Source organism: Leptonotus elevatus, chromosome 2, assembly GCF_054856555.1.
Source record: "Leptonotus elevatus isolate MCC_2025b chromosome 2, RoL_Lele_1.0, whole genome shotgun sequence".
NCBI classification, from domain to species: domain Eukaryota; kingdom Metazoa; phylum Chordata; class Actinopteri; order Syngnathiformes; family Syngnathidae; genus Leptonotus; species Leptonotus elevatus.
The window spans coordinates 28,103,489-28,121,758 of NC_141240.1; the positions used below are offsets into that span (position 1 = coordinate 28,103,489).

The 18,270-nt window shown below is 43.9% G+C and overlaps 3 protein-coding genes across 4 annotated transcripts; 2 read left to right on the forward strand and 1 right to left on the reverse strand.

Annotated features, from left to right (window-relative positions):
- Positions 1-1,186: 1,186 nt before the first annotated feature.
- pmelb (premelanosome protein b) lies at positions 1,187-8,147 on the forward strand. Of its 2 annotated transcripts, none has more exons than XM_086069715.1 (12): positions 1,187-1,391; positions 2,671-2,766; positions 2,977-3,123; positions 3,220-3,348; positions 3,457-3,618; positions 4,553-4,885; positions 5,447-5,674; positions 5,938-6,075; positions 6,171-6,273; positions 6,488-6,693; positions 6,792-6,882; positions 7,747-8,147. In XM_086069715.1, exons 1-12 carry the CDS (start codon positions 1,334-1,336, stop codon positions 7,907-7,909), a joined length of 1,854 nt encoding a protein of 617 aa, XP_085925841.1. In that variant the 5' UTR covers positions 1,187-1,333; the 3' UTR covers positions 7,910-8,147. The 2 variants fall into 2 exon arrangements, with proteins under 2 accessions (XP_085925841.1, XP_085925840.1); XM_086069714.1 differs by having other exon boundaries at positions 1,188-1,391; positions 5,935-6,075.
- A 171-nt stretch (positions 8,148-8,318) lies between these two features.
- LOC147179456 (tubulin alpha chain) lies at positions 8,319-11,300 on the reverse strand. Its single transcript, XM_086069716.1, has 4 exons — positions 11,151-11,300; positions 9,785-10,007; positions 9,564-9,712; positions 8,319-9,444 (listed from the first exon to the last, which is right to left on the reverse strand). The coding sequence occupies exons 1-4, from the start codon at positions 11,151-11,153 to the stop codon at positions 8,464-8,466; spliced, it is 1,356 nt and encodes a 451-aa protein (XP_085925842.1). The 5' UTR covers positions 11,154-11,300; the 3' UTR covers positions 8,319-8,463.
- Positions 11,301-15,426: 4,126 nt separating this feature from the next.
- LOC147179457 (tubulin alpha chain-like) lies at positions 15,427-17,947 on the forward strand. Its single transcript, XM_086067748.1, has 4 exons — positions 15,427-15,573; positions 16,295-16,517; positions 16,590-16,738; positions 16,858-17,947. Exons 1-4 carry the CDS (start codon positions 15,571-15,573, stop codon positions 17,836-17,838), a joined length of 1,356 nt encoding a protein of 451 aa, XP_085923874.1. The 5' UTR covers positions 15,427-15,570; the 3' UTR covers positions 17,839-17,947.
- Positions 17,948-18,270: the final 323 nt, after the last annotated feature.

Sequence of the window (18,270 nt, forward strand, 5' to 3'; positions counted from 1 at the left end):
TCATGTGATGTGAGCGTATCTTATGTTCCCCCTTGTATGACAGATGCTGATTATGTTCAAATGCATTTTTTTTTTAAACAACAAAAACACAGCGTGTATAATTCAAATATTTTTAATGACAGTGACATTTTGTCCTCTGGAATGTATGCGTCATCATAGCGACTAATGATTCTATGAATGTTGACATTGTATTTTACAAGTCGTTCTATCAAAAGGCAGCTCGCTGCATGTCATTGTTATGCACATGATAAGGAGACAAAAATGCTTATAACAAAGTGACTTTATAGTTGCCGGTCGAGAATGACAAAGCCGGATAAATTTAAGGAGTCACAAGTGTGCCATAATCCTCCTTAACATTGCATTCCTCCATTTTTTTCCAACAAATCACCGCCTTGTCGTTACATGTGTGACCCATTGTTCTAGTAACATACAAACAAATATATATATATAGTTTTTGTTATTTTTGTACTACATTTGTTGACACATTTCAATTTTCCATTTATGAAACCGTTTTGCATGACGTGCTAATCTGACACCAGATGTTCATTATCACAGCACTGCAATCTGCACACAAGGTGTAATATTTAGCCCCCCCCAATGGGTCAGGTGACTTAAGATTTAGGGGAGCACTTGTGTGGCATTTTAAAAGCACATGAGTGCTTGACTTTATAATACCCCTAATTCAAGATATTTGATGATTTGGTAGCAAGTTTCCTCTAAAGCCACTCTTTGCTGGCTTGTATTAACACCTAAATACAATAATATCTTCAAAAGATTGAGGTCCGTTTGTGAGGCTCTGGGGGTTCTTGCACATAGTAGTCCTGCTTCCCACATACAAAATAACAATTAATAAAAAAAAAAAAAAAGACAAAGAGAGCAAGATGACCCCTTATTAGTATTAGTATTTAGTAATAAAGGAAAGTTAATTTAATTTGCCCCTTGCCACGTTACAAGTTTGCAGGATCAGTGATTTAACAGGCTAGAGCGGTCGCAGAGTTCATGCATGCAGACGACCTCAATCTTTGCACACATGATCGACATGCGTGTGCATATTTCCTGTGTTCTTAATATTCTACGTATACAAGTCGAGCATTGAGACTTTACATAATCAGCGGCAGTCTCGATGCCCCCTTTTTACTCTGCGTGTGTGTGTGTGCGTGTGTGGGTGTGTGTGGGTGTGTGTGTGTGTGTGTGCGCGCGCGTGCGCGTGTCTCCCCCTGCAGGACCTCCTTTGTCTACTGACATACGCGGGGCTCAAACATGAGTGAGTTTATAAAGCCTCTTTCCTGCTGCGGGCTGCTCACGAAAGGGATATTTGACAAGGGGGAAGACGATGACGACATCTGCTGTGTTGCTGGTGCTGTTGGTGGCCATCTCACATTCTGTGGCCAGTAAGTATAGAAGAAGCATTTAAAAATATATATATATATATTAGTCATACATTTCTATCTGTATTTATTTATATGATCCATCTTTTTCATTTTAATACAATTAAATAAAAAGTACTATAAAGTAATTTATTGAGATTGTATTTCAAGTGTATGATAATATTCACATATTAATGAATTTATTCATATATTTATAAATTAATACAAATGTTATCTATAATCTGTACTAATAAAACAAAATGATTTTTTTTAATTTTATGATCACTGAACCACTCTAACAAAAATGTTTACATAGTATTTATTTGCTTAGTAGGTGAAGTTATTGTGTAGCGGAAGATGACATTAGCATATTTAAAATATGAACTGTGATACCGCTGAGATTTTTTTTATAGTTCAAATGAGAACTCAGTCCAAAACAAGATGTTTTTCTTTCGACTTCATTTCTGTGGCCTTACAATCCCTTGATGTGTTAATGAAGTTAAACCAAATCTACTCTTTGGGAAGCAAAACCGTGATTTGTGAATTGACCACCTTCTACTTCTACTATACATTATGTCTACCTTAGTAAATATATTAAAATGACAAATGTTTATAGCAGGTAGAAAAAGTTGTCTATAGTCTCAGCATGAACTCTTGTGTAAATACGGATAATGACGTAGAACGCTGCAAACGTTACACGTGGATGACTCTTTCTTTTCTTTTTTTTCGCTGCTTTAAAATTAGATTAACATTTTCTTTTTGTTTGTTTTAATCCAAATTCAACCCTGTGACTTTTTAATCTGCATTCAACTCATGCACACCTGAGGGTCACATGAGAAGGATTGAAGGAAGCGAGGGTGTGTTCGCTGTCAGAGTCAGACACATTTTTATGCATTATCCTCCCAAAAATGCATCAGTGATACTGAGTGACATTAGGCAAAAATTGTGTTAGACAAATAACCAGTAAAAAATAAATACAGTGAAAACCGTACAGTAGGTTTAGCAATCTGTTCCACGAAACAATTTTGCCCATGAGAAGTAAATAATGAAGATTTAAACTGTTCTGGTCAAACTGCCACCTAATAAAACCTTTATTCACTGGACAGGCCAATGTTTTATGTAACATTTTAACATTCTTATCTGTCACACAATTGAGAATTTAAATTAACGTTAAGTTTTTTTAGTCTCAGGGTCTGACTTAGCAGTTCCACCATGGACTACAACACCGCTCCCCAAAACAAAACAAAAAACAATCACTAAACTAAATAATTTCTTCTTCTTCTTTTTATATTATTCATTTTAGAGCCCAAAACTCGATTCACTCGCTATCCATCGTGGAACACCAAGCTTTACCCAATCTGGAAAGATGGAGACCTCCGTTACACAGACTCCTGGAAAGGTTTGTATCTCGGAACATCATTCAAATAACGTATTTGGCTACATAAAATGTACTTTAGAAATATTTCTTACGACACATGACTTTTGATTGGCTCAAAGTCCAGGGGTGTTTCGCCCAAAGTCAGCTGGGATAGGCTCACGCCGTGGATAGAAAATGGATGGGTGATTCTTTAGACACATGGGTTTCGTGTTTCATATGTTTCTTGCACAGGTGGAAAAGTAACATTCAACGTCGGCAACGACTCGCCATCTCTGACCGGAGCCAAAGTGACCTTCACCATAGACTTGCAATTCCCCCACAACCAGAAAGTACAATCTGATGGAGATGTGGTTTGGGCGCAAGACTGCATTATTAATGGTAATTCACAAGTAGCTGACTTGAAACTCTAATTCCCTTCTGATCTGACCGCTGAGAGAAGATATTCCTCATGATTTATGTCGCATTCTCATCCAGGAACCAAATATCAGGCGTCGCAGACTGTTTTCCCAACTCAGAAGACGGACTGGGAAGCAGTATTCCCTGATGGGACACCAATCAAGAAGGACAAAAAGCCCAACTACGTTTTTGTCTGGAAGACCTGGGGTAACTGAAGCACTCTTTCTTACAATGTATTCCACATTTAGCTGTCATGTTAGGGTATCAGCCATCAGTCATTTTGATTAATAAACAAATATCATGTACCCTGGGCAGGTCAGTACTGGCAGGTGGCAGACGGCCCCTCGTCCACCTTGACCATAGACACAGCCAACATTCCACTGGGCTCCTACACCATGGATATCGTCATCTACCACTATCGGAGCAAGGAGAAGTTCATTCCTCTGGGTTACGCTTCCACTCAGTTTTCCGTCACCGGTAGGAAAATCAGGATTTTGGATGTGAACCCTGCAAGGGACACTCAAGTGAAAACTAGAGAATTGTCAATATATACTTCTATGATTCTAGTGTACAATTCTCAAAGTCAACCCCCCCAAAAAAAAATTTAAATATCTAAATCCACCCGTTTTTAATACTTTTATCCATCTCAAGTGGCGGACATTTTGCTACTCTCTGTCGACTGAAAATGACATCACAGTTGCTCAGGTAACGACCAATCATGGCTCAGCTTGTGACCAGACTTAAAAAAGCAGGTGAGCCGTGATTGGTCATTACTTCAGCCCTGAGCAACTGCGATGTCATTTTCAGTCGACAGCAAGTTAAAATGGCTACCCCTGCATATGTATAAAAACAGGTGGATTTTCCTCAAAGGCAATATTCATCAGAATGTCGTGTCTCGACTAGTGGGTACACTTACAACATGTTATTGTTGAGAATGTTTTAAAGCTGCTCTCTGTAACAGTTTGCCCCAAAATATCTTTACAACAGCCTTTTTACTTGACCATTTATGACTGAAACATCTTCTGATTAGTAGATTAATTAACACTTTAGCTGTTCACAATGGGGACTCCTGCAAGCCTCTGGCCAATAGTTTTCAGACAGAATTCGGGTTTTGAATTTCCCGCCCTGTATCTACACATGTGACGTCATGTGTGCGTTGTGTATGTAAAGAAGCAGTTTCATTTTCCGGCCACAGGTGGCAGTAATGAGTCCAATAGCTTTAAATATAGTGATGATAATGATTGATTAGCTTTTAGCACGATTAGCACCAATCCCTTAAATGTTGTACATCACTTGCATGTCTTACGGATCTGTTTGTGTGCTTTGTATGTGTGTTTGCATCTGGGTTCATTTCAAGACCATCTCCATTCAAGCGGGCCAATACACTATCAACATATTTTTCTCTGTGCAGATCAAATCCCATTTGCTGTGTCCCTGGACCAAGTGGAAGACATCCTGGCTGGCGACATGAGCTTCATCCTGAATAGGGCCATCGCCTTCAGTGTCAGCCTGCACGACCCCAGCCAGTTCCTGAGCGATGCCGACATCACCTTTAACTGGGACTTTGGGGACGACAGCGGCGCTCTCATTTCCAGAGAGTTGACTGTCACTCACACCTACGTGAGCTCTGGTTCGTTCAAGCCACGCGTGGTGGTCCAGGCGGTGATCCCAGACAAGGCTTGCAACCCTCCAGTGGATATTACAACTGAGGCCCCTGTTCCGCCCAGTGATGAGGAAACGTTGGGTAGGCCATCTTGTGTTCATGATTTACATGATAGTTTTAGCATCTGAATGTGGACGCAGCTTACTGTCATTAACTCATTTGATTCGCTTCCAGCCATTTTCACTGAAGCAATCCCCTTCGCTCCCGGCTGTTTTACTGAATTTTGACTGATTTTGCAAGGCCCACAGAATATTCTGTTCAATTGCTTTAAAAACATGGAACCCACCAAAAAAAAGTTTAAAGTCTCTTCTTTCATTAGGAAAAAAGTATATTTCTATCTGTTTCCATTCTGCAGCAATTATCTTTCAAATATAGCTAAGTTTCATCATTATTCACAAATCTGCTTAGAATCTGCTTGTTTTCAACATGGCCCTGGTTGATCTCTTCTACTCTAATTACTACCATTGCTTCAACCGTTTTTGTGCAGTTGAGAGGCTGCATCAAAGCCTTCTGTATGCGCTTGCATAAAAACAAAAACATAAAACATGTATAAATACATCTTTGGGACATTTAAAACTTTTAAAATAGAACGTATTTATACGTTTTTGGGAGCAAATGAGTTAACCATGTGTCCTGTGGTAGCTCCACTGGTCCCCCCTCTGGCCTCCAGCAGAACAACTGGTTTGAGGTCCAACGCAATTCATTCGGACACGGAGGAAGACAATAGTGAGGACGAGACCTCCACCGCTCAGCCTGTACAGGAAGGAGCTCTGGCGGCCAAGACTCGCTCCCCCACCAACTATGAGGCGCACGCTGACCCCTCCTCCAATACTTTGAGCGAGGACTTGAGCAGTGATCCAGCGATGGAAGGTAAGATTGCTGCAAACAAGAAAAGTGATGATGATTCTATTCATGATTGACTGGGCCCTAAAAAAAAATTGTCTTGAAGCATTCATACAACAATAATAGCTTTGTGTTTCATTAAACAGGCCCAGATTTCAAATTAAGATAAGTTGTGAGTAAATTGGAAGTCAATTCAGCAACAAATATTTGTGACAGTGTGGCTTAAAGAAATCTTAAAATATTTAATGGACTCGTGTACATGATTCCCGACTGCCGTTTTTCCTCAGCAGGTTTAAAGCGACCATTGTTAATGGCAGGCCAAGTTGATGTTGTCCTCGTTGCCAAAAGGGAAACAAAAGACAAACCCGGTGACGATGACTGTGTGACATATCGATATGGATCCTTCTGTGCTGACATTCAAGTGGTTGGTGGGTTCCTTGTCGTTACTTCTTAACACTCTCCTGATCAAACTTCTCATAAGTGAATATCAGTGTCAGCAGTTAACATTCTCTTTGCTTTTCAGAGGCTGTCAAGAAAGTCGAAATTGTACAAATGGACAACAGCGTCATAGCAACATCAGAAATGAACAACAAGGCTATTGATCTGACTGTAACCTGCCAGGGAAGGTGAATAGAGCCTCTACATTCTCGAGCCAAGATTTGAACACTGAACCTCAAAACTGGGAAACGCACACGCTAACCACTCACTCCACTGACCAAAAGCATAAAATACCGTAACTCAGTCTAACTTAACCTGTTAGCAAATGATGCATATGTTAATGCGCTGTGTTTTGAATTGGAATTGGAAATGATGACTGAGGTGTCTCTCCCGCTCGCTCAGCTTCCCCAAACAGGTGTGCAGCATGATTCTGGATGCAGAGTGCTTGAAGCCCATTCGCACCACATGCAACATGGTGGAGCCCTCCAAAGAGTGCCAGATGGTTTTGCACCATTCATTCAACAACTCCGGCGTCTACTGCATCAACGTGTCCATGGCTAACGACGTCAGCTTGGCCGTCACAAGCGCCAAAGTCAACATTGACATGGGTAAGTATATATAGTTAGGTTGTATGAATGTGATCACTCAATTTCACTATTTCTTTTCACTTCAACCTGCATACTGACACACCCTGTCTTTGCTCCAGGCTTGGGGCTGTCCTCCTCCAGCGTCATCACCACCGCGCTGGGTGTCATGCTCCTCGTTTTGTCCCTCGGAGGAGTGGCATTTTCTTACAAGTAAAGGATTTTTTTTATCTATATCTATCTATCTGTGGTACTCCAATGATAAAAGTGCTTAGGTACGCCTTATTCTTGTAATATTTTTTAAAAATTCCCTCGTTGAATCACTTCTTTTCAATTTAGGAAAATAAATATGTAACATTATGACTTTTAGCTAAGAAAGAAAAAGAAATGACAAATTTAGTATCTTAATATTTCAACGTAAATCGCATAATCCTGCACAATTGTCCTTACCGTAAACCTAGTAAACCAATCAAGACGCAAGATCTCATGTACGCGTCGGCACGTGCGTTTTGCTGCGGACAAACAAAGCAATCCAGCTCCTGGTGGTGCATTACGGGGTTATCCCAAGGTAAGAAAAAAATCAATAAAATGGTTAAATGCTGTAGTTATGGCTTGTGTAAGAGTAATAACCGTTATCCCGATTGACTGAAAGGAGGTGTCTGCTGGACACTGTTCGGTTTATTCCCTTCCCTACAAACCAACTACAAAAAATGTCTGCGCTGCTGATCAAACTTTGTGACCACACGACTAGGGATGTAACCAAACCGCAATATCGTGATATCGCGATATTAAAATTGCCACAATATCTCATGTTTTGTCTCATCTGTGTTTGTATGTACTCTGTTTTCTCTCCCTGAAAGTGTACGAGTTAAGCTTTAATTCAGTCTGCTTCTTGACTTTTTCAGTCAAATCAGCCTCACTACTGCCACCATCAGGCACAAGGTGGCTGAAAAAAAAACTGCGTGGTTCATGTGTGGGGAAAAAAACAAAAAGATGGATAGAAAACAAAATATTTTTCTTAAATGTAGTGGATATGACTGCAATAGATCTTACTAAGGTGTGTGCATCGCTCAACAGGCGCCTGAAGTCCTACCACCAGCTGAAGGAAGATATCAGGGGGGCCGAGGACCCTCAGTCTGGCTGGTGTCACCGTGGTTCTACAATGTCAACGCTGTGGAAGTTGTTCAACAGGCGAGGAGTGGTCGATCAACGTCCCCTGCTGCAGGACAGATTAGTGTGAACGAGACCCTTTATGGCATCGACATGTTGCCGCTTCTCCTCATCGCTCCCTTTTTATACTTTTTTAAAAGGATGCTTTTTTTTAAATATTAAACACATGTATCAGATGCTTGATGTAAATCAAAATATGTTGCCAAATTATACCAGATTTTTGTCCTCAATGACAATTTTTTTTATCTAATCGAAGAATTGAATCACCGCTCAGTTTTGTGTTTTTCCATTAAACATTGCTTGGAGCATTTATGTCCTATTTCGTGTATAAAAAAACAAAAAAAACATTAACAATTAGCTGCACTGATGGTTTAACTTAGCCCTGTTATCGATGAATCAATATGTTATTTTTAAGTCTAACATTTCATCATGTAGGATTATATAAGTATAACAAAATCTTAATAGAAACACAAGCCAAATTCACTTGCCACAGGATTTTATTTGGAGCCAGGATGAACATTTGTAAGAATTTTAAACAACCAATCTGGCAACTGACCGACAGACACTTGTCTGGAATGCCTTTAAGAACACGTAGAAATTCAATTTCCCATTTTCTTGTGCCTTTTAATATTCTTCTCCTTCCTCCTCTCCTTCACCCTCAATGGAGTCGACTCCAACCTCCTCGTAATCCTTCTCCAGAGCCGCCATGTCTTCTCTGGCCTCGGAGAACTCGCCCTCCTCCATGCCCTCGCCCACGTACCAGTGCACGAAGGCGCGCTTGGCGTACATCAGGTCAAACTTGTGGTCCAGGCGGGCCCAGGCCTCTGCGATGGCGGTGGTGTTGCTCAGCATGCACACGGCCCTCTGGACCTTGGCCAGGTCTCCGCCGGGAACCACGGTGGGAGGCTGGTAGTTGATGCCGACCTTGAAACCGGTGGGGCACCAGTCCACAAACTGGATGGTGCGCTTGGTTTTGATGGTGGCGATGGCGGCGTTGACGTCTTTGGGCACCACATCGCCACGGAAGAGCAAGCAGCAGGCCATGTACTTGCCGTGGCGAGGGTCACATTTCACCATCTGATTGGCGGGCTCGAAGCAGGCGTTGGTGATCTCCGACACGGAGAGCTGCTCGTGGTATGCCTTCTCAGCAGAGATGACGGGGGCGTAGGTGGCCAGGGGGAAGTGGATACGGGGGTAGGGCACCAAATTGGTCTGGAACTCTGTCAGGTCAACATTGAGGGCACCATCGAAGCGAAGGGAGGCGGTGATGGAGGACACGATCTGGCTGATCAACCTGTTCAGGTTGGTGTAAGAAGGACGCTCGATGTCGAGGTTCCTGCGGCAGATGTCGTAGATGGCCTCGTTGTCTACCATGAAAGCGCAATCGGAGTGCTCGAGGGTGGTGTGAGTGGTCAGGATGGAGTTGTAGGGCTCCACCACGGCGGTGGACACCTGGGGAGCCGGGTAGATGGAGAACTCCAGCTTGGACTTCTTGCCGTAGTCGACGGACAGACGCTCCATCAGCAGGGAGGTGAAACCTGAGCCGGTGCCACCTCCGAAGCTGTGGAACACCAAGAAGCCCTGGAGGCCAGTGCACTGGTCGGCCTAAGGACGCAAAGACGAGGAACATGACATCAGGACAAAGGCTGGTGTGCTACTCTGGCTTCCTCAACCACACACATTCGCTCCATAGAAGCATGTTTACTGTTTGCAAAGCTACACACCAGTTTGCGGACCCTGTCCAGCACCAGGTCAATGATCTCCTTGCCGATGGTGTAGTGTCCACGGGCATAGTTGTTGGCGGCGTCCTCCTTGCCGGTGATCAGCTGCTCAGGGTGGAATAGCTGACGGTATGTTCCGGTGCGCACCTCATCTGAGGAGAATCAATCAAAATTTGTTTCATATCACACGTAGAAGAACTTGATTTGCATGATGATTGTTTTACCGATGACAGTGGGTTCCAGGTCCACAAAGACGGCTCTGGGGACGTGCTTTCCAGCTCCAGTCTCGCTGAAGAAGGTGTTGAAGGAATCATCTCCGCCTCCCAGTGTCTTGTCGCTGGGCATCTGTCCGTCCGGCTGGATGCCGTGCTCCAGGCAGTACAGTTCCCAGCATGCATTGCCGATCTGGACGCCGGCCTGTCCAACGTGGATGGAGATACACTCACGCTGTGCGGGGCAAGAATGTTCAAGTTAATTCAGATTGCATAGTGCTTACAGTGTCACTGTTAAACCTAAACATAAAACCAAACGTTAATGTTGAATTACAGTATTCTTCTGCGCCCCTATCGTTTGCTGGAGGCATTGCAGCACGGGACACCACCCTGCTGCATGACAAACACACACAAACGCTGAAGCACCCCCCCCCCCCACACACACACACACACACACGCACACGCACACGCAAGAATAAAACGCCCATTCTTTCTTTCTTTTCTTTTTTTACCCCTTCTCTTGTCTTTCCCGCATCACTCTCCTCTCTTGGCAAGGAAATGCAAATAAGACGCGCATGCGCGTGTACGCTCTCGTTCTGGAATATTCCACTTGCTCTCCTCCACCGATGATGCACAATCACGGCGTTGTATTGGCGTTTAAAAATAAAATAAAATCCAGTGCCCAGTTGAACTCAACGTAGTGGAAATTCCGTAATGTCGAAAGGCTCGTAAAATTCGTAAGACTGAAAAAAAAAAACCTTAACCTGTGTATTCTAATGAACCACTTATTTTATGCGTGTGTTTATCCATGCTTAAAAATAAAATCCATTCAGTGATGAATGAATAAAAATGTTTTTATCAATTAATAATGAGCTGCAAAAGAAAAGCATGCATCTACCCCATCTGAGCCCTCCCTGCCATCCGACGTCGTTTGCAAGGTGTCACACTTATTTTTAAACATTTTTGTTAATAGTCCCAAATTTGAGACTGAAAAATAACCAAATGTAAAAATAAATATCGAGGTGATTTTATTTTAAATATATATAAATATTTGTATTTGGTTGCTTCTCCCACTTGAGTACCACCAGTCATTGTTCGCAACCACGCACACACGCACGCACACAGCATCGCAACCTGCTACAAACGCTGCACATCAAATCCAATTGATGAACCTTCATGACTTGATTAACCATATTCATTGTTAACTGTGAAATCAGTGCATTTGTGCAAATAGACAACATTACAGAACCAACGACGTCGTGCTGCACGGAGCCGACTCGACAAGCTCCCTTTTTATCATGCAAGAACCTTTACAACAATTTATTTAAAAAAAAGAAAGAAAGCAAACATTGTACACAAAAATGATCGCTGAACTCACCATTCTTTCGTCTAGGGCTCAAAGGAGAGAGGAGGAAGAAAAATATTTTTTTTATGTTTTTTTTTTTAAGACGTTTGCGTTGCGGGTTGTACCCAACGGGGTCGATGCAACAACTGCTGTATGGGAGGGAGGTGCTTGCACATTTATACACGCACGGCAGCATTGGGCAGAGCGAAAGGGGCACTCTACTGCCCCCTGTTGGTAACATTAGTACAATCTTTTTTTAATGAGTCTCCCCGGCGTGCACTGCAACACGCCATACTGTGCTCAAAATCAGATATTATTGTGGCTAAATTGCGAATTCAACAATTTTCCCCCACAATGCAATCATTGTTCATAGCTCGAATGTGTGACCGTTTATCATCTTGCAGAGACATGAGCAAAGCCTTCCATGCATGCGATTCTTTAGGCGTGGCATTCGGCAATCAATAGAGAGCAGCATGGGGTACATGTGTGTGTAATCTAGACTTTGTGTTTTACCGGCCATTTTCTACTTGGATTTTGCGACATTCAGAATTTCACATTTATTTGTGCCTCTAATAAGTAAATTATGTTTCTATCTATCTATCTATATATCCTTGCATTCAATCATCGATATTCTAACGAGGAGCCTGCCTGGGAAAATATCAGAATAGCGTTGCAGGAACGGCAAACCTAATAGTAAATTCAGACCTTTGGACAGTACTGAATTTGAGCAAGTTTCTTAACGGATGTGTCTGATGCGCTGTTTGCAATAGTCTTATTTGCGGCTCTGCCATGGTTGCACAGGCTCGCCATGATGGCCGCCCACCCTTCCTCTGCACCCTCTTTTGTGTCCTCATTTTCTGCAGTGATGTCATCCAGTGGGCCGATCACATGACCACCGCATCACTCACTCGCTCTCGCTGTGGTTTTGGGGCGTTTCCTCACTTTCTAACCTCTCTGCGAACCGAAAATTGGATTGTGAAAAGGATGTGGCATTGTGTTTAATTTCACAGCACTTTTAATGTTTTGCCAGAAGGAGGCCAAGTAAGCACAGTTTTGCTTGACAGAACACTATGGAGTGCTTACGCAAGGGACTAGTTAGATAAATGAATGTATGGATGGATGGATGGGTTGATGGACAGGCGGATAGGCAGACAGACAGACAGAAAGCGAAGACTCGAGAACAAAGTCTCCTCCCCCTCCATGTCAGCAGCTGTGGCAAAGAGAGCGTCGAAGCAGCTGCACACCGAGAGTAGAATGCTGAAAAGATGGGAGTGGTCCTTTCCCGGCACTACAGCGACTGCGCTGCATCGTGCGAAGAGAATACGACACCATTCCCCAATGACAGAGCATATTTTCCATCCAGCACAGCATAACCATATTCAAAACAGCAATACATCTCATTTTTTGCCTTGCAGCAGAAGAATTGGGATGATTTTTGTCTTGTAATGCTTTCCACCAGTGTATAAGAAATAACAACAACAACATTGTGACATGTATACAAAGTGTCAGGTGAAGGAGAGGCATGTCTACATTTAATTTGTATGGATGTGAAGAAAGTTTCTCCCACATGAATGATGGAAATTCTTTACTGTACAATCAACATTTGAAGCAACATTTTAACATTGTTATAAGTGTTAAATTAGCTTAACTACTGTTAAAGAAGACATTCTGCATTTCCCCCCACATTTTTTTCCGTTATTTTTCTCCTTGGAACTGCTCGACAACTAGACTAGCAAATGAACAGCAGTTGGGTGAAGACAAAGGCAAATGTCTTGATGCGGGGACAGATATCATGTAAATTAGCCGAATTTGCAAAATTCAGAACAGCTCACTCACACACAAAAGACTCAATGGTGTAAATATAAACAATTAAACACAAATCTCAGTACGACAGGTAAGTTGAAAAACGAATGCACACCCCTAGGGGGTAGATGCCACGGACTTCGGCATCCGGGTTCCACGCATCAGCGTCGTTTCCGGCCGCTGATGGCCGCGTTCCAACACTCGCACCCCCACCCCTGCGCCCCCCAACCGCGCGCAGGGCATCTCAACTCTCTGAAATGCACGCTACACACTCGCACCCGTCGACGGGAACGCGCAACCGTGGGACACAAAGGTGGAAGCGCAAGAACTGGGACGCGGCCCACAAGTCGCAAACAGGAAATGGAAACAAAGCTGATGTGTGAAAACCAGGAAGTCGGAAGTCCCGCCTCCTCCGTGGCATATACCCCATTGAAATAAAAAAATATATATAAAAAAATGGGAACTCTTTTCACCATTAATGTGAGATATAACCTGCACAACTCAATGGAAAATTCAATATTTTTGTAGTTGCATAAGTGTGCACACCCCTATAACTGGAGCTGAGGCTGTTTTACATCCTAATCATAACCTACCACCATTTAAAGTGCTTCTGATTAACAAGTTCTGTTCTAGTAGGATTTTCATAACTGGTCTTTTGTTATTAATTGCTTTGTAGCAGAAGCTTGAAAGTGTTGCACTAACCTTAACTGGAATTTGGAACCGCTCATAATTCCTTCCACCTTGACTATGGTAGTTCCAGCTAGAAAAAAACAGCCCCAAAGCATGATGCTTCCTGACCTGGAAAAATATGCAAATTCAGGAACTTATTTGTTGAGTACATTTTGCATTAATGAGAGCATCCTCGACACAGCATCATATTAGCACCTTCCGTCTGTTTATTATGGAACCAGGAAGTCGTCTGCTTTATTTTCCCTTCTGGTAACAGTTCAACCTGGGCACAGGTCTGTTATAATGCACAAGGTCATTAGCATAAATAAAATACATATTCAGTCATTTAGTGAATCATCTGATGTGGAGAAATCTGGGAGGAAGGAGCCTCTGGCATTGAATATCTATTTTAAGCTATGTTTAAAATAGTCTAAGAGGCAGAAAATGTCAAGCCTTGGTGGAACTTGTCAAATAATTAATTTTGTTGTTAGCAACAAAGGTGCTAATGTCTTCAATAGTATTTATGTTTATGAACTATTTATAACACCGTATTAGCTATGTCCGCACCATAATGTTTTGAACACTATTCTAAAAAGCTGAATACGTGTGCAAGCATTTTCAAATGGGACATCAGCGTGAAGGAGCCAGAAAGCAGCCTCAGCCTCAGTCTCGCAGGGCAGCTGCTGCAGGGTTGCTGCTATTTAAGCTGGGTCATGTGACAACCAGATAAAGGCGGTCTTATGCGGATACTGGGGCTGTATCCAGGCAACGGCGCTATTCATCCCCTAGCAACGGTTAAATCTTGTGAGGAGGAATGGGGGTCGGACCCATCTGTGCATGTACATGACTGGACAGGATGACCTCATTTGTCAGCTAAACCCATTGGAAACAAAGATTGGGCAGAAAATCGGTCCGGGACGAGACAAAGATCTGTTGTTTACTTGATAAACAGCGATCACTCACATATTACAAATGCTGCCTCATAAACTTGTCTGTCTTGTCACTCGGCAATAATACCACTTAAACTCATCTTTTTGCTGTGTGTGGCCAATTCAAACGGTCTGTAATGTAGGACAGCTTTTATCGGAGGATGGGTCGACTGTACGGCCTAATGGATATGGCCTTAACGGGTCAATCACATGTATTATGCATGAGACTCAGCAGATCAATAATGTTGCCTGCCTACGCATCTAATAACTGTAACGACCTAAAAGCTATGATGTCGACACATAAAATCTATATATTCCAATAAAAACAACAAATAGTAAGTTTCTTGTAATACTATGATAAAAAATTGTCTTCCTATATCCTTCAGTTGTTCCCACTACATTGCCTGTACAAGTAGTTCATTTGTTTGAACATTTATTTGATACTGTTGACAGTATCTTATTTCAAGTGCATGCTCTTCCTTCTCAGTAAGACAACACATCACACATGATGCCTACAAGTTGGACATTGTGTTCGCTAGTGTCGTTGTTACATGTCATACTGCTGTTTGAGCATTTATTCCATATCATTGATAAAGAGTAGTAAGTAGTATGCTGCTGCCTTTTATGCGAGATTATTAGACATGATGCTTCCAACTAACTGTCTGGGGCCTGGCTGGTGGCAGCATCAAGATGAAATTACGCAGCATTTTCCTCTCAGTTAGCCATGCTTGCTGCACAATGGCGGGTGGGGTCGGGGAGGCGGTTTGTGTGACCACGGTTGGGATCAGCCAATAGATAACCGCGGAGGGTTTGCGTCCGGTTGACTGACAGGTGACTGTCCAATAATAGGAGGGCACTTGAAGTCACCGCTTATATGATCAGCCAATGGCGACACAGCAAGCGGCGGCGCGAGGGTGCGTTAGTATAAATAATGTCGAGAGCCCCCGTATGCGCCATAACGTCTTACATCGACCGCGTTACAGTCGAATTGTAAGACATTCCACAACGGACTTTCTTCTAACCTCCTCGATTGGCAGCTAAAGAGAAGCAAAATGGTAAGAGTGGTTTTTAAATACTTCCACGATTTGCTGAATGTAGTTGGCGTGTTTATGTGCCATTGGTTTAGAATGAGAGATGGAGTTGAAATAAATGGCGATTTTTATAGTTATAATTTTTTTCATTAGGTGAGGCAATTCGTCATGAATTGTGTTCATAATATATGACATTTTGCCATAAAATGCTTACTGGGTGGACACGTAGCAAGCTGACCGGCGTAGATGATTGCTCACGCGGCACTATTGACTTCAGCCTGACGGAAAGCCTGACCGGCTCTTTTCTTCTTGAAGCCCCATTGAATCCGAACTATTCGCTTCTGCGCAGACCCCAAAGTGTTGCGCGTTCAGATGCTCAATATGTGACCCACGCCCAGAGTCACCCAATCCTGGGAGAGGAGGATGGGTGGGGGTTGGGTGGGGATCGTGGTTTGTGATGAGGCGGGTGCTGAGGCAATGGCACTGTTGCCATGTCGCAGTGCCTTCAAAAATGCATGCTAGTAATTTAACGCTGATCGCAGTCAGCGGTTAATCACCAACCTGCTATGTCATATGTTAAAGTGGCAGGGGCACAAATTAAATTGTTTTAGACTGCCCCTGAAACTCTGATATTCTAGTTCCTAAAAAAAATTATAATCCAGCTGTGGTCCAATTACATAGATGTAAGCAACTTTACCTTAGGTCACAATTTTAAAATTGAAATTCTTTCCCCCGCCACACACAGCGTGAGTGTATCTCCATCCATGTTGGTCAAGCCGGCGTCCAGATCGGCAATGCATGCTGGGAGCTGTACTGCCTGGAGCACGGCATCCAGCCGGATGGACAGATGCCCAGCGATAAGACAATCGGAGGCGGAGATGATTCCTTCAACACCTTCTTCAGCGAGACTGGAGCTGGAAAGCACGTCCCCAGAGCCGTCTTTGTGGACCTGGAACCCACTGTCATCGGTAAAACAATCATCATGCAAATCAAGTTCTTCTATGTGTGATATGAAACAAATTTTGATTGATTCTCCTCAGATGAGGTGCGCACCGGAACATACCGTCAGCTATTCCACCCTGAGCAGCTGATCACCGGCAAGGAGGACGCCGCCAACAACTATGCCCGTGGACACTACACCATCGGCAAGGAGATCATTGACCTGGTGCTGGACAGGGTCCGCAAACTGGTGTGTAGCTTTGCAAACAGTAAACATGCTTCTATGGAGCGAATGTGTGTGGTTGAGGAAGCCAGAGTAGCACACCAGCCTTTGTCCTGATGTCATGTTCCTCGTCTTTGCGTCCTTAGGCCGACCAGTGCACTGGCCTCCAGGGCTTCTTGGTGTTCCACAGCTTCGGAGGTGGCACCGGCTCAGGTTTCACCTCCCTGCTGATGGAGCGTCTGTCCGTCGACTACGGCAAGAAGTCCAAGCTGGAGTTCTCCATCTACCCGGCTCCCCAGGTGTCCACCGCCGTGGTGGAGCCCTACAACTCCATCCTGACCACTCACACCACCCTCGAGCACTCCGATTGCGCTTTCATGGTAGACAACGAGGCCATCTACGACATCTGCCGCAGGAACCTCGACATCGAGCGTCCTTCTTACACCAACCTGAACAGGTTGATCAGCCAGATCGTGTCCTCCATCACCGCCTCCCTTCGCTTCGATGGTGCCCTCAATGTTGACCTGACAGAGTTCCAGACCAATTTGGTGCCCTACCCCCGTATCCACTTCCCCCTGGCCACCTACGCCCCCGTCATCTCTGCTGAGAAGGCATACCACGAGCAGCTCTCCGTGTCAGAGATCACCAACGCCTGCTTCGAGCCCGCCAATCAGATGGTGAAATGTGACCCTCGCCACGGCAAGTACATGGCCTGCTGCTTGCTCTTCCGTGGCGATGTGGTGCCCAAAGACGTCAACTCCGCCATCGCCGCCATCAAAACCAAGCGCTCCATCCAGTTTGTGGACTGGTGCCCCACCGGTTTCAAGGTCGGCATCAACTACCAGCCTCCCACCGTGGTTCCAGGCGGAGACCTGGCCAAGGTCCAGAGGGCCGTGTGCATGCTGAGCAACACCACCGCCATCGCAGAGGCCTGGGCCCGCCTGGACCACAAGTTTGACCTGATGTACGCCAAGCGCGCCTTCGTGCACTGGTACGTGGGCGAGGGCATGGAGGAGGGCGAGTTCTCCGAGGCCAGAGAAGACATGGCGGCTCTGGAGAAGGATTACGAGGAGGTTGGAGTCGACTCCATTGAGGGTGAAGGAGAGGAGGAAGGAGAAGAATATTAAAAGGCACTTAATGGATAGACAGGAAATTTCTCAAAAGCATTCCAATATGTTGGTTAATTCATAGTATGATGTGTTCATAAAGTTTGAATAAAATATGACATGTGAAGCAGTTCTGTTTTCATGAGTAATCCCTAATAATTTTGCATAATTCACTGCTACTCGGGATGCAAAATGCCACATCAGCTTCATATGACCAAATCACACACCATGTCGACTCTCTGATCACAAAGTCCACTGCTCCCCCTGCTGGTGGGCCTGAGCGACTTGAACTGACTGGTATGATCCTAGTTTAAAGTGATTAATGCAGATCCTGTCCATGGTTGTGGGTGAGCAGGAGCCCCTCCGAGGTGACATTCTGGCAAAGACAACTTGGACTCGTTGTCAGTCATGTCCAAGTCCAATTCAGCGAAATAGTTGACAATCAAAATAAGA